Source organism: Phalaenopsis equestris, unplaced genomic scaffold (assembly GCF_001263595.1).
Source record: "Phalaenopsis equestris unplaced genomic scaffold, ASM126359v1 Scaffold000414, whole genome shotgun sequence".
NCBI lineage: Eukaryota > Viridiplantae > Streptophyta > Magnoliopsida > Asparagales > Orchidaceae > Phalaenopsis > Phalaenopsis equestris.
Window position 1 is genome coordinate 987,805 of NW_018164855.1, and position 23,205 is coordinate 1,011,009.

Consider the following 23,205-nt stretch of genomic DNA (forward strand, 5'->3'; position numbering starts at 1 on the left):
GTGTTTGATTTGTAAATAGCAATGTTTCGGGTGTTCTGTATTTAATTTTAGATGCATTCCAACAGCCTTTGTTTGGATTTCATGGAGTTTTTCTGCTGAAGTTACCGTTATTTGAGGTTTGAATTTTTCGCAAAATAATCTGCATGAAATATTAGATGATGAAAAATAGAATTTTGAGGAATATTAAGAGCTCTTGTCGACTCGTTAAAAAATATCATTGTTCGTATTCGACTCGTTTATATTTCGAACACAAAAAGTTTGTTCGGATTTGGCTCGTTTGCTTGGCGAGTCAAACACGAGCTGTTCTCGAACAATGAGTTGTTTTAACAAACCTGCTCACTGTAGGATATTAAGGATAAGGGCGGGATTTAAACATTTGTATTTATATTAAAATTTCATGTAAATATAATTTAATATATTTTTATTCTATTTTTTAATTAATAATTTTAAATGATTATAAATTTTTTAGCCTTCTAGAGAATTAAATTATTTAAAAATATTATTTATCAATTATTTAGGACATTTCTTATGGTCAATTGTAACTTCTATTATCCACTCAAATAGTGGTTTTAATAATTTTTTTTAAAAAAAAATTATTTTGAAAAGCTAAATATCTACCTATAGCAAATATATTCCATGATATATTATTGCCGTAATATCACTCTCTTTTATCTTTATGTGTATAGATTAACTATCTCTGACAATCTCTCATGCTACATTGGAGTTTGGTTAATATTGGTTGATGGAGGTCACCAACCACCCCTTTAATTCTATTTTAAAATAGTTATATATATATATATATATATATTATTAAATATGAATTTAGAGGAAGATTTTAAATCTCCGCACTCAAATATTAATATATTCTCGTTTTTTTTTCTTACATGTTTGGAAGATTATTGGGAGACATTTTTTGACTTTAGGAAATACAAAGCTTTCTTCGCTCTCGCTAACAATTCATCTGTATCAATGGACAATGACTATTGACAACGACCAGTGTTAGATGCCACTTGGTGGTTAACACTATTCCTGAAACTCTCACTCGAAGCACACTAAGGATTTATACTTGCTGTCTATTAGCTGGTGAAGTTTGATGACATCTTTTCGCTACCTTGACTTCTTTTTCTAAAAAGATAGTGTTTGAATTATATCTTCGAACATTGTTTGATCTCTTATGTTTCATGTTAATTGCTTCCCAAAACATTTTCATGGGTGGCTTTTGTCATTTTCAAAGCTCGTTGCAAGCCTTCCTAATTGCTTGATTTCGCCATTTATAACAAGAACTATCTATTTATATAGCCCGCATTGTTGGATCTCAAATATCCTTGATGTATCATTACTTAATGCATGCTAAATAATGTTGTTTGAAAGCTTGTTAACTTTTGTTGACTAATGCATGCCTTGTTTGTTGTGTGGTATTCCTTCCCTTGAAGAGAACAATTAACTTATATTAGCTGACATATTTTCTTTTTCATACCCTTTTATCAACCGTCATACAATATTGAACATCAAACACATGTTACTGTCATATCATCATCACTAGATTTTCCTTTCTACAATAAGAGATGCCTAAGACTAAATTGATCACTTGATGTCACGCTAGCTACAATGTCCCTTGTATATATGCCTAATGTATACCAAAGTGTAGCATATGACATCTATCATTCATTAACATTCGATGCACAACTTATAGATAATATTGTATCCTCTATTATAAGAATAACTGCCCCAAGTTTACTGCTAATGTTTACCAGCCTCTAATGTCTTGTTTTGCTTTCCCAACCACTCAATCATTCACTACCTAATCTCCCAACATGACTTTTGACATGTACACATGATAATATGTGTATAAAGAATATTGAAATATTTTTTTTTTGATTTGTTATAACGCATTTTAAATAAATGAAAATGTGGTGGACATTGACATAATGCGACAGGGGATGGGCAGTGATGAGAGTTGCTAATGATGGCGGGAGACCGTGATACGGGAATCGTGCGTTCAACAACTATAAACTTTGATAGTAGCAGCTACGATGGTGGGCAGTGGTGATGGCTAGTGATAATGGTGAACGACGAGCGATGAGCATTGATGATGGACACTGACCATAATAAATGAATCTAAACACTGAGTTTGTTTTATTTTTGGAATTCATCTCATTTCAACAAATTATAAATTTATCAAATAAATATTACAAGTTATTTCAAATCCCACGAATGCTTTGTATTTTGTTAACTTCAAACTAAAGATAATAAATTGAGAAATCTTAATACACACCATTTAATTTTATATTTATACTTAAATTGCTATCTTTTCAGTGTATAATACATTAATCATTCAACATAAGAAAATATCAGCAATATTTACTAATCTAGAATAGACTATACTTTTCGTACATAAATTTTTAAGCTATATGGGTACGACTATGCTATAAAAATAACAAATAGGTGATGAAAATAGAATACACGCAAATTTAATGGTATATATGTAAATACTCAAAAGATAATTTCCATGGCATTTCTTATCTTCTCTAATATTTGAGACACCTATATTTCTAAATATTATTCCCTTCTTTATATAGTTCTTAATTGATTACATTTTTTTTAAAATCTAAAAAAATTTCAATTTCTTTTATTTTCTAAAAAACTCCATTCATATAAAATATAGAAAAATTTACATGCATATATATCACCCAATTTCTATGTATTTATATATCTAACACTTAGAAATTGATATTTATATTTATAACACTTTGATGTTATAAATTAATACATAAAAAAGATGTATTTCACTTTGAATATGAAGATTTGGGTGTTGTGTGTATAAATATAAAGTTTAGGTGTTAGATATGTAAATACATAAAAGGTTTGTGGTATGAATGCAAATGATACTATGCTGTATCGTGAAACCCTAGAATAAACCTGGTATTCGAAGTGAAGCTTGAACAAATGCATCTTTTTCTTTCCTCCACATGCGTCTGTTCTGACCTAAGAATTTCTCCCCTCGTCTCCCTTCTCCAGTCTCAGATCGCTGCAACAAGTTCTATAAAAAGGAGCTAATTTTCCCTCACAGAGGAGAAATGCCTCATTCGCGCTCGCTCTCGACATATATTTCGCTAATCTGGTCTCACCATCGCTTAACTTCTTGCTTTTCCTCCGCGAATCAGATTGAAAGGTCTTTCAGTAGGATTGGAAGCTTCCGAGTTCCGCCCTCGCTATTTCTTATTTGAGTTTTTCTGCGAAATCTAAGCTAGTTTTATTGTGATACTCTCACAAAAAGAAGTTTTCTTGTTGTCGAAGAATCTTTTCATTTTTGGCGTTGCTAAGCGATTTTCGCTCGGATGAACCCTAGAGGAAGGTATCCTACCGGTATTGGTAACGGCCGCGGGGGCAGCGCGGGTTCTAATCCCAATTTCTACCCGAGAGGACCGCAGCCTCAGCAGCAATACGTGCAGAGAAATCTTATATCGAGTCAGCAGAGACAGCAACTACAGCAGCAGCAAGAAGAATGGCGGAGGAGTCAGATGAATCAGGTGGAAAGTAGTTCTAGTGCCTTTGATGCGGTGAATTTGGTGCCCTCTGAAGGCAGGGATTCAAGGTAAGGAAAGAAATGTCGAAGTTATCAAGTTGAATTTTGTATTGTGCTGATCAAGGGATGATGAATGAAAACTGTAAAGATGACATCCTTACATAATTTTTAGTGTGTATAGCTATGGTAAATTGTTGAGAATGCTCTGTCATTTTTGCAAAGTTCAGACCCAGAATCCATGTACTTTTCTCTTTTTTCTTGATTATATGGTGCTATATATGCTAATAGAAACTAGAATACGCAACATTTTTTCATTTTGCTATGCTTTGTTTATTAAAATTTCAATTGGATCTGTAACTTGTTGTGCAAGGACAAAAAGAAAGTTGCATTAATGCAAAGTTTTCTCTCTACTGGCAAATTTTTAAGAACTATTTGGTATTTTTCAGTCTACTGGAAAATGATATTTTGTCGTTAGTTGAAGGAATATTTTTATAAATTTGGTTTAAACTGTTTCATTTTACTGGTCTCAGGGACTGGAGATGGATGAAATATGGAATTTTTTAGATTTTTTTGGTTGTTTTACTTTATAATTTAAGATGCACTTTTTCCTCATTTTATATAACCGAGAAGGTGATTAAAAATGTTATCTTTGGTGCCGCACTTATGCTATGTTATCTAGATTTATACTCCTCCAAATCTTGGGACATGTTTGAATCAATAATCTCCTTGTTCTAATTTGTTGTTGTATGTTTTAGTGCCAGTTAATCAAGTGGTCTCAGGGACTGGAGATGGATAAAATCTGGAATTTTTTAGATTTTTTTGGTTGTTTTACTTTATAATTTAAGATGCACTTTTTCCTCATTTTATATAACCGAGAATGTGATTAAAAATGTTATCTTTGGTGCCGCACTTATGCTATGTTATCTAGATTTTTACTCCTCCAAATCTTGTGACATGTTTGAATCAATAATCTTGCTGATCTAGTTTGTTGTTGTATGCTTTAGTGCCAGTTAATCAAGTGGTCTCAGGGACTGGAGATGGATAAAATCTGGAATTTTTTAGATTTTTTTGGTTGTTTTACTTTATAATTTAAGATGCACTTTTTCCTCATTTTATATAACCGAGAATGTGATTAAAAATGTTATCTTTGGTGCCGCACTTATGCTATGTTATCTAGATTCTTACTCCAAATCTTGGGACATGTTTGAATCAATAATCTCGCTGTTCTAGTTTGTTGTTGTATGTTTTAGTGCCAGTTAATCAAGTGGATCAATCGTTATTCTTCAGCGGATTGGAAGCTTGTCTCAAAATCTATTTTTTAAATATATTTTTTTAATCAGAGTTACTATATTTGAGGCTGTTTTCTTTTATGAATTCTCACGAAACCCAAATTGTTATATAAGCTAAATTATGTTCCTATAATTGGTCTTATGCCTCTATTATTCATGCATTGCACCTTGCTGATCACCATTATTTTAGTACTTCAGTTTTTTATATTATATGTTGGGATTGTTTCGAATGATACGTTGGCTATATATTTTGTTTTAGGAAACTAATTTGTTATTATTTCTCGTGTCGTTGGTTATGTTTTCAGTTCCCAGGATTGGAAAGTTCAGTTGAAAATACCACCTCCTGACACACGTTACAAGACAGAGGTGAGGTTAAACTTTATCACTAAGTGTTTTATGGGCAGAAATTTCTAGATGTTTATGATTTGCTAGAACTATATTTTTGCTAATTATATTGACTTTTCTTATGGTTTAAACTATATGAATGCCATTATGTTCTGTTTTTTCCTGAAATTGACAATATTTACATGAAATTTCATATTTAATCGGCGAATCTATATTTTTACTTAAGAGGTTTCTCCTTGTATCAAGCGGCTTGAAGCAGTTATTGCATGCTTGAACTGAGCTTATCCTCTTCAAGCTTTTAACTTTAAACTCAAATTAAATGCTATAGGCTGTAAACATTTAATTTTTTATTTTGTGATGGTTATGTAAAGTATTTTGCTAATTGGTGACAGTGCCTGGAAATCTTTTTCTTTTACACTATTAGTTTTTGTTCTTGATGGACTGTTTAAATTCATTATTAGTAGACCATAGTGCCTACTCACTTGGCTAAGTTTTAGTTTTGTTAGATCTCTTGGTTAATGACTCACATCTTACTCCATGATAATCAAGCTTACTGTTTGATTTCTTAATTACTTGAATTTTTATTATTTATTCTATTTATTGTTTGGCAATGAAATACATTTCATAATTTATTTAACACAATACTTGGCAATTGATTTCTTTGAATTAAACATATATGATCTAAATAAAATATGGCTTATTAATCAAAATAATGATGAGCTATCTTTATGTTAAAGTTATCGAATATAAGATACACATCTTGTTTACTTTATTTGTATATACCTACATAAGTTATTCTATAGAATCTAGGTCTCCTACACTTCTTTCATGGATTACTACATTGTTAAATGGTGCTAAGGTTCATTGCGCAATATTTATTTGAGATTTTTTATTATTGCGATTGTTAATATCATTATCATGATCATCATCATCCTTCTCATCTCAAAATTTTGGCAATTTGAAGTGATATATTTATTTACATCATGATCATCATCATCCTTCTCATCTCAAAATTTTATTATTGCGATTGTTAATATTTACGTGGCTACTAAGATCTCAAAATTTTGACAATTGGATTGATTATGCTTATTTCTTTTCATGTCATTGGGTCCTTCAACAAACCTCGTGGGCTTTTTTGAGACATCGTTGCATTGTACGGATTGCAGGACAACATATTCACATTTTCAGTAGCATGTAATTTTATCTTTATGAATTTATGATGGTAAATTATTTGGAAAGTCAGAAGTCTCAAATTCTTGTGGTCTATCCCTTACCTGTCCAAAAAATTGAATGTTGGTATGCATTCTTGTAATTACAATACCCTTTTCAAGTATGAAATTTCTCTCTTTTTTTGTTGAACTCCGCCCAAAAGTTGTGCTGGGATAGGGAAAGGGGGTTCTTCTGCCATCTCCATCTTTTCTTTTTTCTAATACAAAATGATTGTAAATTTTTTTTTCAAATTTATAATCCTATGCAGTACAGGAAAATAGATATTCATTGAAAACTTAAATTTCTTGTTTGTTTCTCTTACACTCCTGTGAGGAGATTGTGGATGGACTGGCAACTTGCTCTTTAGATCTCTTGTTTTGGATTTTTCATACCTTGAATTACATACCATAGGTAGGAGAAGGGAATAACTTGAAGGGTCCTACACCAAACAGATAAAGAAAGAGGGAATGAGAAAGAATTTTTGTTTATGTGATTGAAGCTTGAAATTTACATGAAATTTACATCTTGAGTCATGTTATTTATAGAATAATAAGAGTCAAGTTTTATAGATCCATAATCCAATTTAAGCGCACTAAATTGGAAAATTATGTCTTAGATTTCTTACATTTATTTAAACTATGGATAGTCGAAAAGTAATTTATGTTGATGTATAGGACATCTTTTTCTAAATTCTTAAAATAAAAATGCAAATAATTTTGACTTAAATTAAAGAAATATTTCGTTGGACCTCTCCATAAAAGGTAGTCGGGCATGTGGGAGAAGGTGAGTTGCTTTGTAAAGTAAATTTTGCTAATTCTATATTCTTATGGATTTATTTCTCTTTTCTCCGTGGTTGTCCAATTTTTTTTTAACTTCAAATTGTAATTTTTTGGAAGCCCCTCCTCTAAAGTTAAACTTATATTTTTTTGGGGAGAGAAAAATGATTCAAATTTGGGTTATGTTAATAAAGGATGAGATTATTTGATGGAATTCTCACAATTTATTTCTACCCTCTTTAGGATCATAGGTTAGGGTGGATGATGAAGGTAGTGACAACTTATCATTCCCACTTCACATGGGTTGCAAGGTGTAGAACTGAGTTTGTTTATTTCTTACCTCTAATATTGAATTATTATTAAAATTATTTTTTTTAAAATAATCTTCATCAAATTTATTATCTTGAAGATTATTTTTTTAAAAAATAATTTTAATATTGAATTATTTTCAAACTAGTAAACTATGTCAAGCATAATGATGCCATGATATTTTAAGAGAGTGTAAGTATGGTTGAAATTTTATTTAGTTATGGGTGGGATTTATGGGCTATGGATTATTTTGTATTTTTCTTGGTTGTTAGATTTATGACCTATTTAAAACCTCTACCTCTGGATTATTTTGTATTTTTCTTGGTTGTTAGATTTATTAAAACCTCTACCTCGCATAGTTCATTGATTACTGTAATATAAATTGAAAATTTCAGGTTTCTTTGGGGAGTATTCTCTTGTTCTTTGTGCCATTGACTAGGAAATAGGTCCTAGTGTAGTGTTGAAATCTGCCACAATCAATCAATCAACTAGTTCTTTGGTAGTTTTGGCTATTAGTGGGAACCTTGTAGCCTGCTTCATGTTGCTTGAGGACATTGCTTGATCTCGACCAGGCATAGGAGAGACTCCATTACTAAGAGGCTTTTGAAGTCATCTTGTTGTTCTATTGCCAGTTTCATGGACTCATGAGCAGATCTCGGATAGTCTGTATGTTGCTTAGGTTCTTGCTATTCTTTATAGTGCTATTTCACATTGTCGAGCTCCTTTTTTTATTCTTTTAGTGTCAAAGTGGTATCATAGTTTGTAGAGAATATTGCCAATAAAGAATTCCTTATGTTTTGCTTTAATAAATCATGTTGGAGGAGCTGCAATTCGAAATTTAGCGGTTGGCATCTATTGATGTGGGAGTGATGGGGCCTAAATGCTTATTCCTTTTGTTTGAAGGATAATTAAGATTGGGAGATGGAGAAGATTTTTCATAATATGCTTTAAGAATCATCCAATATGGAGGTGCTCTGCCCTTCGGCACCAATGTGGGAACTGGGAAGGTGTTGTCATCATTTTGAGGTAAAAGTGAATCTGCTGAATTTTGGAGGTTTAAATTCAAAAGATTGCATTCATTGGTTGCACATGGTGGAGAAAGCCTTTGATTATAAAAAAGTGTGACCTGATTGGTGGTAAGTTGTTGGCCATAAAGTAACAAAAAAGATTCTTTTTGAGGGAAATTTGAAAATAAATAGGAATATTGAAGGCGAGGGCAGGTTATCACATGGGACTCAATGAAAGCATTACAATAGTGATATTTGCTCACTCATTTTTGTTAAGATGCTTTCTTTAAATTACATAATTTTTAACGAAAGGAATCGATGATAAAAGAATACATTTTTTGATTGAGATGCTTTCATTGTGACATTTTATAGCCATGGGAGCACACCATTGCAATGTTAATGGGTCTTTTACATCTTGGAGTCACTCATGTGGTTCAATTTCAATGATATTGTACTATTTTTTATGTAATTAAGCTGCTCATAAGAATAGAACGATATTAACGGGCATCAAAGAATATTAATCCCTATTTATGCAAGATTTTAGTATGGCTAACGTTGATTCCTTTAAGAGGTGCCCTATTTATGCAAGATTTTAGTATGGCTAACGTTGGTTCCTTTAAGAGGTGAGTTGAATTCTTACCCCGATGCTGCTCCAAAAACTTTTTCAAGTACCTCATGTTTACCCATGTTGCCTCAAGTATCCCCAACTAAAGAGTAATTAGGCTTGTTTAAGAAATGACCTCAAAAAAATGGTGTAGTAGATGGTGCACTAGAAGTAGAAGAGGAGTTTTAAAGGATAGCTTCTTATTATTCAGAATGTATTGAATGCTAACATTGATAATTAAGCAAAGTGGCTATGTTGTAACGTTCTACACATACTCCGTGACTTTCTGAGAAAGGTGTGGATTATCATTGTTTACGGTGGAAGCTACAAGGATGGTAGCTTCTTATTATTCAGAATGTATTGAATGCTAACTTTGATAATTAAGCAAAGTGGCTACACTGTAACGTTCTACACATACTCCGTGTACTTTCTGAGAAAGGTGTGCATTATCATTATTTACGGTGGAAGCTACAAGGATGTTGTTTCTATTAAAATGGTGAATTTAAACCTTCTAATGCACAAATATCAAGACTCAAACAACCTTTCGTGGTTGCGAGAGGGGAAAAAAAAGATTAAAATGACAAAGTTTCTTTTGCTAATTTTCTTTTGAAATGAAACTTCAAGTAGAGTCATCCCATGATGTTCTTCTAATGGTTGCAATGTCATTTGTTGTGAGGAACACCCTGACAGTACGACATGCATACTTTTCATGATGGGTATAGGATTATCTATACTTTGGAGCGAGATGGAGAGTTATTGTTGTTTATCCACTAAATGAAAGAGCTAATAAGGTTCCATTGATGTGTTCAAATTTATATTTACGAGGGCCATGCAATAATCAGAGTTCATTTATGCCGTAGTGATCCTTGAAGAGAGTTAAGTTGATGATAAAGGGTCTATGGAGGCTCAATCACTATTATAATAGCATCCAAATGTGTTCCTTATCGAAATACTTGCAGGATTGGTTCCTATATGTGATATATAGCATGTAATATATATATTTTTGGGTTGTCTTCTTCTATAGGCTTATGTATTCAATGTGACCTAAGGAGTATGAAGAATTTCATCAACAAGTGGAGGAGCTCATCTCAAAGTGATTGATTCGGGAGAGTGTCATTCCTTTAGCGTACCCATTTTGCTAGTTCCAAAGAAAGATGGCACTTGATAAACCCATATAAAAAAATTGAGCTGGGAATAAGATCACCATCAATTATCTCTTCATAATACCAATATTGGATGATACTTTTTATCAATTTCATGGGGCAACAATCTTTTCTAGGATTGAGTTGTGTAGTGAGTGCCATTAAATTTGCATAAAGTTTGGAGATGGAAGATTACATTCAAAATATGGGATAAAAAATATGATTGACGATGATGCCATTTGACATTTATATTGTGCCCATCACATTCATGCACCCCTTGGCAGAATTCTACTAAAGATTCATTGGAATGATCATAATGGTGTATTTCGACCAACATCTTGGCATATAGTTGTACTATGAGGAATCATTTGCAATATCTTTAATAGATCTTTGAAATGTTGTGTTAACAAAAGTTGTAGGACAACCCAAAGAAATGGTGTTTCTTGGAAAACGTGATTATATTTATTTGGTTTCTTATTTCTTGTGCAAGAATTAAGATGGATGTACACAATTATGGCACAAACGCTCTTCTTCGAACTCACGGAGTTTTCATTGGTTTTTCTTTTTGTTGATACTTCATAAAACATTTCAAGTTGATGCATGCTCTCTTGATTGAAACTAAAAATGTACAAATTTTGGTGGCCACCATATTCCTATGTTAGTTTCATTGCATTGAAACAAAAAGTACCAAGGCTCCTAAAATTTTAACAACATTTTTGAGGTAGATTGTGTTGCCTGAATTGGGGGGATTGGGGTCATTGTAGTCAAGGTGGACATCCAATCCCCTACTTCAATTGAAAACTTAGTAAGACACTCATAAAATTTTCTCCATATTAGCAAAATATTTTATGCCGGTCTGGGCCTTAGAATATTGAGGTTACTGCATCTTAGCTAATGAGTTTTACTTTTTTTTAATCATGAAACCCTTAAGTACTTCCTATGTTAGTTTCATTGCATTGAAACAAAAAGTACCAAGGCTCCTAAAATTTTAACAACATTTTTGAGGTAGATTGTGTTGCCTGAATTGGGGGGATTGGGGTCATTGTAGTCAAGGTGGACATCCAATCCCCTACTTCAATTGAAAACTTAGTAAGACACTCATAAAATTTTCTCCATATTAGCAAAATATTTTATGCCGGTCTGGGCCTTAGAATATTGAGGTTACTGCATCTTGGCTAATGAGTTTTACTTTTTTTTTTTAATCATGAAACCCTTAAGTACCAGCATTACCAAATCAAACCTAATGTTTGGCGTGCTAAATGAGTAATTTTTCTTTAATCATTTCATTACATCTTTATTCACAATCTGATTGTAGAATTAAGTCATGAATGCCATTCACCTTTGACGTGCTCTTCTAAATGCATTAATCAATAATGGTTGATTTTGAGATGATATAAGAACTTTATCCCAAAGATGGAGATTTTGGCAGGAAATAATAATGCTATTAGGATGTTACTTTTTTGTATTTTTAACTTCAAGATGTAGGGCTTGACAGATTTTGAAAATTTGTTCCTGGGTTTTTTGACCGAGTATAATCTGAGTCAATTTTTGAAGATTGGTAAAATATAAGATAAAACACCACTTACAAATTTTGCACTGCTTGTGAAGACTTAATAATTTGGCTACGATCTTTACATAGGTGTAAGCTTCAATGATTAATTATTCGTCATGGTCATGAGAGAACTTTTAATTAAGATTAGTTGATGAGTGCTGAGTGCTTAGCTTAAAATAGGTCATTATTTTTTGCTTAAAGTTGATAATGGAAATGATGATGAACCCAATCAAAATTTTGTGGTTCTATTGTCATTGGTTGCAAAGAATCTCGACATTTTTAGCTAGAGAAGTTAATGTCCCAACTTGATTAAAGGACCTTTGCTGATGAGTATGTGTTTCATCGTTCAAGTTGGTCTTATTGACCTAGAATGAATAATTGTTTAAGGACACTAATTTAAATTGATTTTAGCTAAGAAATGTATCATGCCCTATCGAGCTCACTCTATAATAGTTTGCATTTATGGGATTGGGCCATTGAGAGCCTTCTAGGTTTTGGCTTTGACTTATGAACCCAATCAAAATTTTGTGGTTCTATTGTCATAGGTTGCAGAGAATCTCGACATTTTTAGCTAGAGAAGTTAATGCCCCAACTTGATTAAAGGACCTTTGCTACTGAGTATGTGTTTCATGGTTCAAGTTGGTCTTATTGACCTAGAATGAATAATTGTTTAAGGGCACTAATTTAAATTGATTTTAGCTAAGAAATGTCTCATGCCCTATCGAGTGCACTCTATAATAGTTTGCATTTATGGGATTGAGCCATTGAGAACCTTCTAGGTTTTGGCTTTGACTGAAATTTAAAGATATTGTTTCATTGCAAACTAGTCGATCCGAGGGTTTTAGTCTTAAATGTTTGTTTGTGATGTCATTCTGCCGTAGAATTATTTGGTTAGAGGACGCTTGCCACATTCTTAATGCATGAAGCTTCTGAGAGCCATTATAGAGTTATGTTTAATTTGACAAAAGACTCCTTTCGATATAGGGTTAATCTTAAATTCGTCACGGTCAACAAATTATTGCGGTGGGTTGATAGATATTTTCTTTAAGCTTTAAGAGATATATTTACCACTAAAACATTTTTGGATTTGATATATATTTTTTTATTTTCATATTTTGTTGAGATTGGCTTAAAATAATTTATTTAAAAAAAATTAGGGATATTTTGATCATACAATTCAAGATTTTTTTATTAATGTGGCCATTATCAGGAGTTATGCTTGGAGCATTTGTATTGAAATCTAAAATTTTTTTGTAAACAAACCTTTTCGATTATGATTGTACAAATTCTATGCCCATCATATGGCGGTTAGTTGATTTGACTTTGTTGTTTTGATCCTTGTTGAATTTACCCATTTGCATGTAGGGGAACAATTTCTTGGGCATACATATGAATTGAGCTTGTTTTGATGTTCATTGCATTATGGTCCCTGTAAAATCTTTCCCATCATGTAAAGAATTGGGTTTGTAGGCTAGAGTTGAGATTTCATCTTATGGTTATGACACTGAGTGCTTGCATTTTTAAGATAAATTTTCATTGTTGAAGTTTTTGTATGCTTTAGGAAAATATATGGAGCAACATAATTTAGCAAGATCAATGATCGGTAAAGAATTGGGTTTGTAGGCTAGAGTTGAGATTTTGTCTTATGGTTATGACACTTAGTGCTTTCATTTTTAAGATAAATTTTCATTGTTGAAGGTTTTGTATGCTTTAGGAAAATATATTGGGCAACATAATTTAGCAAGATCAATGATCAATTTCCTGTTGACTCTGTTCTTTGGGACAAAAAGGATCGAGCATCAAAAGGGCAGGACATACATTTTTGCCTTATAGGCAAACTGGTTCACTTAAGAACATCACAAAATATGAGGATTTGAGTTTATAGTTAAAAGAGAGTTGATTAATCTTTTAAAAATGGTCACGCGCCTTTAAATAGTGTTGCAAGGTTCTTGTTTGGTTGTGGATTTTTTTTTAAGAGCACATTTCCGTGAGTTCATTTGTGTGTGAGAGATGATGTGGGCATTGGGTGGGTGAGATAGAGACGCATGAGATTGAGAGATTTGCTCGCATGTGAACTGAGGTCAGTGGGTCGAGCTTGCAATTATGAGTGATGTAGGTTTGTAGTTCAGTTTTATGGTATATCGATAGAGAGGAAGTTGAGTGCAAGCTGTGTGAGAAGTGAGTTTAGCATTGTTAAGGCCCTTTTTAATTTTTAAGGCTACATTATTTTCTTAAAATATAGAAAACAATATGAGGTTGGAGGGGATCTTAACAACACTATAAAATAGCGCGAGTGACCAGATTTTTTTGTATTCAACAATGGTATTAGATTTCTGATTTGAAATTATTTTTAGAATTAATTATAAATAATTTAAAAAAAGTTATGCACACATATGTATATTTGTGTGTGTGTGTATCTTTATAAATATATTTAATGAGATATTAAAATTAACTTTTTTTTCTTTACTAATACTAACTAATGATAATAATAAGATATTTCTCTTAAACTTTTAATCATTTTTTTATAAAATTAGGAATATTTGTACTAATATATGTGGGTGTTAATTCTTGTTCCGATATTCTTCGTTGTTTGTGCATTTTAGATTTTTTTTTATTTTTACAAGTGTTCCATTAAAACTTCTTTTTGTTTTTGTATGGTGAGTTTTCTTTCTTAGACCTTTTTTGATGTTTTGCATGCATGGTGAAACACATTTTGCAAAATGAAACCAAGCAATTTGATTGAGTTGGAGACAACTTGAAGTGTCCTGCAGAGCGCTGCATTTGTTGATTCCCATTTTTGTTGTGTTCAATTAAATTTAGTTTATACAACAAATTATTTCTTGAAATAGCTTGTATTCATCAATGTTTACTGCAATATGCTATTCTGCTTGTATGCCATAATTAAAGATTTAATACTCCATTTTTGAATGAGAGAAGACAAGTACTCTAGTACAAGAAAATTTTATCGGTTTTTTAATAAAAATTCTTAACCGACTTATCATGGGATATATGATCTCCCATATTGCCAAAAAAAAGCTAAAGAACATGGGTGTACACTCCTTTGCCAATTTATGTGTCACCATGAATGGATGTAAGTATGATTTTTAATAGTTTTTCTAAACATAATGAAGTAAAGATTTGATTAGATGGTGTTGGATTCAACAACAACGACATGAATCCTTTTCCTCCATTGTGCCCTATTGACTTTCATATTTTCATTTAATTATAATCAATTATGATGGTTTTGAATTGATTCTCTAAAATGTTGCACTTTGCTTAAGCCCTCAAGGCCAAGATTTTTTGTGCATTGTTGATCCTTACTTTTGCAAACTCTTTCATTTACATTGTATTCCCAAATCTTTTACCTTTGATAGTGATGTTCGGTCTTAGTCACCTTTTAAGCCCACAATTGATCTGCTAGGCAAATAATTGGTGAAAATTCTTTTGAATTAGACGAATGAATTAATTTCCATTAATCCATTTGAGCTTATCCTTATGACTACTATAAGAAAATTTAGTTTGGTGGCAAATAGACTAGTTGAAGATCAAGAAGATTAATCAAAAAGTAGTGAAGATGATTACGAATCAAAATACAAACTACCGACAACAAGCTAACATACTTATGCTTCACTTAAAGAAGGACATCGTGTTTGAATTTATTTTTTGAAAGGATTTGTTCCTACCATTTTTTTTTTGAAAATTCTTTTGAATTAGACGAATGAATTAATTTCCATTAATCCATTTGAGCTTATCCTTATGACTACTATAAGAAAATTTAGTTTGGAGGCAAATAGACTAGTTGAAGATCAAGAAGATTAATCAAAAAGTAGTGAAGATGATTACGAATCAAAATACAAACTACCGACAATAAGCTAACATACTTGTGCTTCACTTAAAGAAGGACGTATTGTTTGAATTTATTTTTTTGAAAGGATTGGTTCCTACCTTTTTTTTTTTTGTTATGAGCTCTGAGGTTATTTTGTGTGTGTGTGTGTATTTATTTATTTATTTTGAGGCTCAAGATCTATTTAAACTCCCTACCTCTTGTAGTTAAAAATCATAACTATTATGGAAACCTATTGAAGTAAAGTTTGTAAATGTGAAAGTTTGTTCACTTTTACGGACTTATTATAGATAAATTTTATAAATTTTTGGAGAAGTTGGTAGTTTGATATTTATGAATAATAGGACTTTAATAGCTGTGGTTGTTTCATGAAAATTAAGAGCTTACTTTTATATTATTCTTACAATTTAAGGTTACATTGTTTTTCTTTTATTTTGTTATAATGTAAAATGAAAATATATTTGATATTTTTATATATTATTTTTCAAAACAAAAAGTTGAAATCAAACTTTTTTAAAGATCTGAACACCCCTACCTCATTCTCTCTCTCAATTTTTATTGCATTCAAACATCATTTTTACATCATTCTCTCTCCCTTATCCACCCGAGAAACATCCATTCCCCCTTGTTCTCACTCTTTTTAATTAGTCGAACATATGTTTTCCCTGTTCTTTTTCTCCCCTTTGGCACCATCCCTAATTATATAAACCGCCAGCATCCTCCCGGAGATTTTCAATATTAGATTCCATTGCATCCAGCATGATCAATTCTCACGCATCATTATTCTGATAATCCCTTCGCAATTCAGCTTTTTGGAGGAAAAAGACACATTGTTTTGAGAATATTAAAAAATATCTAGACTTGTATTTTGCACTTTCAATAATAAGATAATTTGCCTAGAAAAATGAAAAAAATGGATAAGTAAGATTATTTTGTTATCATTTTAGTTGTGATAAAAAAATTTAAAAATTCCAAATGGGTCTCGGCTTACAAGAAGTTATAACATGAAATTATTGGAGATGGTGATGGAATAAAGAATGAGTGGTGTGACAAAGATTTCAGAAAATCAAGTTAGTGTCTGCAAGTACGTAGAGCAACTATGGAGGCTAGTTTTCTATTACGAAGTTCATGAAATAATATTAGAGCAAGTAAAGGATCGGTGGAGGCTAGTTTTCTATTACGAAGTTCATGGAATAATATTAGAGCAAGTAAAGGATCGGTTTTTTTTTTTTTTTTGGCTGTCCTTGAGAAATGATAAGATTATCTCGAGAATAGATTTAGAGGATGTTTAGCAGAAAAATGCAAACTTAAGATTGTTTAAAGTTACTAGTATGCAAGGGATAAGCTATTAGTGTTTGAGTAATTCTGAAGGCACTAAAGAACATCTAATCAGAACAAGTTTTCATTAAGAATTAATTTAAATTCATTATATTTTTTTGTATTCATTGATAGCTTAGAGTTTTCATTCCACTAAAAGCATTGATGACTGATTACGATAAAAATCAGAATACTAGAGGTAGGTTTGGTCAAGGCTTCTCAGAATTAGTTCAAGCTGAAAGATCTATTAGCCTCATATCGTTAAGAGCCTGGGAATTGTTTCAAGGAAGAATAAACCCGCAGCTTTTATTGGTTTTTGAAGGTGACCATTACTTCAAATATTTTTAATTAAGAAAACAGTAATTACGAAGTTCATATTGAACTTGAGGCCTACATAGAATAGGCACCAATCATTGATATGGCTAGTCATTATATTTGAAAATAAAATAAAATGCAAATGAAACTTTAATTAATTTACTCTTTAACTGTTTTACTTTAGCTGAATTATATCGTCATTCTATATTATCCTTAACTACATTTTGGTAGTATGTTTATTATGAACTTTTAAATTAGAAGAATGGCAGGGGTTGTATTATTTTTAGTGTTTTGTAGGATTCAAATTAAACATATACAAGTATTTATATAGGATATTTGGAATGCCCCAGAATGACCATTTTTGGGCAATTCCAAATATTTAGAAAACTTGTAGCCTGTGTGCTAGCCTTACCAGCCTGATGTTGTCAGCCATCGTTGTTGCCTACCCGCCACCCGCTTGTGCTCACCCCTACTCACTGAAACAATTGCCTCTCACCTGCTGCCTCGCTTATTAGTGCCTTTGCTTGCTGCCACCCTTCATCTACCATCATCTTTGTAGTTTCCTATTGCAATTGTCTACCATCACTTTCTAATCATGCTTTCATTGCATTTCAAAGCATTTGAAATGTATCGTACCATATAAAATATATATTTTAATGCATTTATTTTATATCTAACCAAACAATTCATGAGTTTTTGAAATACACTCATTTCTCCGCTTTTCTAAAGTGTATGTATTTTGAAATCATCCGATCATATAGGCCTGAGAATTTCTGTAATCTTCACTATATCTTTTTGTTTCTCCATCACATGGTTCATGCTCTCTATGAATGATTTTTCTAAAAGTTTAAGTTTGGTCATAAAGTAAATGTGAAATTTAAAAAACAAAGTAAATTTTTTAAATAAATGAAAAGGGGGATTGAAATTAGGATAGCAATGATGGAGAACATGCTATTTAATGTTAATTTATGTAAAAAGAATCCATATTAATATTGATATTGTTTTATTTTATAAAATAGAATAGGTATAAAGTTGGGGATATCAACATTTAGAGTCATGCTATTTGATAGAAATGGTTAATTCATAGATGAAAATTATATAGATTTAAAAAATTGTACGTGCACAATGAGACTAGCAAATTTAATTGTTTTTTATCTTTGGCGACGAGGAACTAATAACAATGTTGATTATTGTAAATATAAAATGTAAAGATGATGTGGGGAATTTAGGTAGAAAAAAATAAAGAAATAATTATTGTTGGAGATTGTGTGATAACATCTATTAAAGAAAAAATTATATACGGAACCTTATGCGCTTGAGGTATATTTATGGAAGAGCAATACAAGCAGTCCCTTATGCGCTTGAGGTATATTTATGGAAGAGCAATGAATGCACCCCTAAAACAAGCAGTTGATCATATTAATATGAAAATAGTAAAGAAAAATGAGTATTTCAAAGCCAAATGGTTTCTAGTTGTGCAATAACATTTACATGACATAGTTATCACCATGTGCCACACATAATAGGGACTTCGTTAAAAGATTTTCGAGAAATGGACCAAAATAGTTCACTGATTATTTGTGGGAGGCCATTTTAATTCTTGACTTTGTAAAATGCTCAATTTAGTTCCTGAATTTTTCTAAACATGGAATAACGTAATTCATTTTCTTAATTTATGGAAAATGAAGTTAATGGTTTAAAAATGAAATTTATTTTAGGAAAATATATTTTATTTTTGGGGTATTTACATGCATAACACCCAATTCCTTTGTATTTATATATATAACACCTAAACTTTACTTTTTTACATTTATACCACCCAATTCTTTCATATCACACAAAATATCACTATTTTAACTTCTTAAAAGTGAATTGATTATTTTCATGCATAGGTAAGGTGACATATATGTAAAAATTTAAGCTTAGGCGTTAGATATGTGACGGTAAGATGACATATATGTAAAAATTGAAGCTTAGGCGTTAGATATGTGAATACATAGGAATGGTATGTATGTAAATCTTCCTTTATTTTTTGAATTTATAGTAAATCTAATTTTTTAATTATTTTATTTCTGTGTGCAATGGTTAATTCTGCACACAACAATGACAAATTGAGATTGTGCAGGCTACGGAGTGGGTTATTTTTTTATGATAAATTATTTTGTTTGATGTTTTGATTATTTTGATTCCATTTAAAAGTCATTGTGTATAATTTTTTATTATAATGGAATTATGATGATAAAAATATCAAATAAAATTATTTATTACCAAAAAATAATTCTTTACTTTGCAAGCTCTGAATTCACTAATGTACATGAAGGTGCTCTAAACCAAGAAATATAGTAAAAATAAAATTAGATTTATTATCAAATTTAAGAAGAAAGCATTTATTAAAATACCCTCATTTGGACATCATTTGTTTTAATTTCTGTTAATTGAGATGTCAAAGCTATCTTGGTCTACGTCTAATGTTTCTAGGGAATCAAGCCTTTTTTGTTTTTTGGTACTAAATAACACTTCACAAATAGTACGTGAACCATTTAAGCCCTTTCTCAAAGATTTATGAAGCCAACCTGAAATATTTGGTACAAGCTTTCTAATGAAATTGGATGGAGATATTTATATTTGTGGGAATTGAATGGATTGGGCATTGTTAAAAGTGTATGTTCTTTTAACCACTAACTTTTGTTAACTAGGATTGATTTATTGAGCATTCTTTTTATGAGATTTACTTCCCATTGAATCAAAAGTCTTTCGATTCAATGCGGATATTGTATCATGTACAGGTGATTTTAATTTGTGTGAATTGATCTAAACTAGAAATTGAAGATTTCTAATTTGACACAAGCCAAAATTGTGTTAATCAAGCTATTATTGTTTGATTTTGAGTTGAGTTTAGAGTTTGTTATAAGAATGTCTATTTCTTCTAAAAAAAAAAAAATTAAGCCGCTTGTTCGGATTGCTTTCCTTGTAGAAGTATTTGAAATGGACTAAAGTGTCAAGATAGTCTCCTAATTATTTACATGGGACAATTTTAGTTTCAATGTTTATAAAATTTTCAAATTAGTTCTTGGATTCTTTTAATATGTGCTGAAATAGTCCTCAAGAATGAATATTTTAGCTCTCATTAAAATAATCTAGAGGAATAAATTGGTATTTTTATAGACTGGGACATGGCACTCTACAAAAATTTGGGGGATTGTTTGGACACTTTTCTCATTTAAAATGTATATATAAAGATTTATGATAAAATATAACACATGTAAATCTTAAATTTATTGTTTCACGTGTTATATAATTATGAATACTTATATAATATAACACATGTAAATCATAAATTTATTATTTCACGTATTATATGATTAGAAATATGTAAATCATAAATTTATTATTTCACGTATTATATAATTAGGAATACTTATATATGTACACTTATATATGCATTAACACTTAAGTATTCGCATTTATGTATATTTCAAATTGAGTCAACCTGATTACTAGTAATCATGTTCCATTTAATCGTATTGATTTTGATTTCGAGCCTATTAAAATTTGAGTTATTATCGTGCAAGCTTTTAGTTTTGAAAATAACTAGCAACCTATTAACACAACATATTTTTTAACCGAACAGGAGTGACTTGCTGAATCCGAGATATGAACTTTCCTATTTTACCGCCAATGCTTCTTTAGTTTCACTTTTTATGTCAAAATTTTAATTAGTATTATGCAATATTTGGTTGAATTTATTCCTGCATAATTTTTTTTGCTCAACCAGATAAAATGAATCTTCTTGTTAACTGGATATTTTACTTGAAATTTGAATTTTTATTTCACCAGGCATATTCCTCTGAATCTTCATTAAGTTCTCTTTTCATCTGCAAAATTTCAAATGTTTATTCAATATGGGTACTCTACCATACTTGCTTTATTCAACTTTTTTTGAGTAATAACTGCTAATTCTGTGTGTTATTTAACCTCAGGATTCATTTTTCCTCTTGAGAAACATAACATTATGTGCTAACTGGCAAAATTTAGACCTAGCTTTGTTTCTATTTCTATCAGAATTAAAGTGTATAGCTTCTTTATTTTTCTTCTAGGATGTAACTGCAACAAAAGGAAATGATTTTGAAGACTATTTTCTGAAGAGGGAGCTGCTTATGGGTATATATGAGAAGGGATTTGAAAAGCCTTCACCCATTCAGGAAGAAAGCATTCCGATTGCCCTAACTGGACGAAACATTCTTGCTAGAGCGAAAAATGGGACTGGGAAAACTGCCGCCTTCTGCATTCCAGCATTAGAAAAGATTGATCAAGACAAGAATTCTATTCAAGGTTTCTGCAAATGCTCAAAAACTGCTCATCTTTATTGTAATAATTGTATTTTACTCAATTGTCTACCTCTGATTGTCAACTATAACTTCAAACATTCCTTTTGTTTGAGTGCTTTTGCTTTTAGGAAGATTTGTGTGCATACCACTCAATTCCTATATATATACATATCTAACACCTAAACTCGAATTTTTAGATACATGCCTGCCACCTTACCTATGCATGAAAAGTTGTATTTCACCTTTTATGGGATATCTGAAGAATCTTCATAAGAAGCAACTGTAGCCGATACGTGCCAGGTTGCTGCCAGGCTCGTTATTGCTTGAGCCTTATGTGTTATCTTAGCTGCACTATGTAGGCACATTAGCAGCCCGGTCACCAGCCCGGTTGAGCACAACTGCAATCATGCGTTTCACCACAATATTTAGGTGTTGTGTGACAACATATGAGATTTAAGATATTAGGATTTAGTAAATCCTATAAATCTGGATTTACTTAATCCTGCCAACAATAGAATTTGGTAAATCCAGGTTTTAAGGCAAAACTAAGAAGGAATTAGATTTACTAAATCCTAATAAGGAATTGGATTTACTAAATCTTAAATTTAAAATTGCCTTTTTTTTTTTTTTTTTTTTTGCGCGGAAAGATTCAAGTTAAGTCTGACTTAAATCCTACTTGATATGCATACCCTAGCACTCCTCTATGCAAGTTGTTGCCAAATGTTAAAATTTATTGTGTAATCAACCTCGGACTGATATCTTTCTGATATGCAGTTGTCATATTGGTTCCTACAAGAGAGTTGGCTCTTCAGACATCTCAGGTTTGTAAGGAGCTCGGGAAGCACTTAAAGGTTCAGGTAATGGTAACTACTGGAGGAACCAGCTTGAAGGATGATATCATGCGCCTGTATCAACCTGTCCACTTACTTATTGGGACACCGGGTCGAATTTTAGATCTCACGAAGAAGGAAGTTTGTGTTTTGAAGGATTGTGGCTTGCTCATTCTGGATGAGGTATGGTTAAAAATGGTATTAATTTTGCTGAGTTTTGATTTTAATCTTATTTGCTTGCTTGAAGCTGACTGATTTGGGCTTGATTTGGTTTTGTTTTGATTTTCTCAAAGAAACCAAACTATAGTTTTGATATCAAGGAAAAAAATTAACAACCCTTCTTTTCGCACTTGTCCCCATTGTTGGCTCGTACATTTGGAGTAGTTTTCTCTTGTTTAAACTCGTGATTATGCCAAAAAATGTTAAACTTTTAGAGATTTAATTATTATAGAAGTTATGAGTTTGACTTTTTATTTAATTTGATCTTCAAGGTAATTTCAACGATATAATCACTATTATGCAAGATAAACAGTTAAACGTTGAAGTTCTCTTTTCTTTTCTTTATTGCAAGATATTGTTTTTCCATTTCCCTGGAGCCAAGGAACGCCTGGAGGTTTTCTTGGTGCCACTATCTTTTTTACTGGTGTAGCTTATAGAAAAAGCTTTCCATGTATAGATATCGCTGAATTATTTATGACATCAATGGTTCAATAGCATGCTTTAAATAAGTTTGCAGTATCAGGTTCCCTGTCATACTTTTGGTGCGTGAGGTGTATGATTATTTGCTTGATGATTGTTTAATACGAGAGTTT

General features: G+C 31.4%; 1 protein-coding gene across 1 annotated transcript in view; it reads left to right on the forward strand.

Moving 5' to 3' along the window:
- The first annotated feature begins 2,918 nt into the window (after positions 1-2,918).
- LOC110027129 (DEAD-box ATP-dependent RNA helicase 8-like) overlaps positions 2,919-23,205 on the forward strand; it is a 45,269-nt gene continuing 24,982 nt past the window's right edge. The window contains exons 1-4 of the mRNA XM_020728428.1: positions 2,919-3,595; positions 5,121-5,181; positions 21,333-21,567; positions 22,338-22,576. Of these exons, the coding sequence (XP_020584087.1) occupies positions 3,339-3,595; positions 5,121-5,181; positions 21,333-21,567; positions 22,338-22,576 (792 nt within the window). The 5' untranslated portion in view covers positions 2,919-3,338. The remainder of the gene's footprint in view (positions 3,596-5,120; positions 5,182-21,332; positions 21,568-22,337; positions 22,577-23,205) is intronic.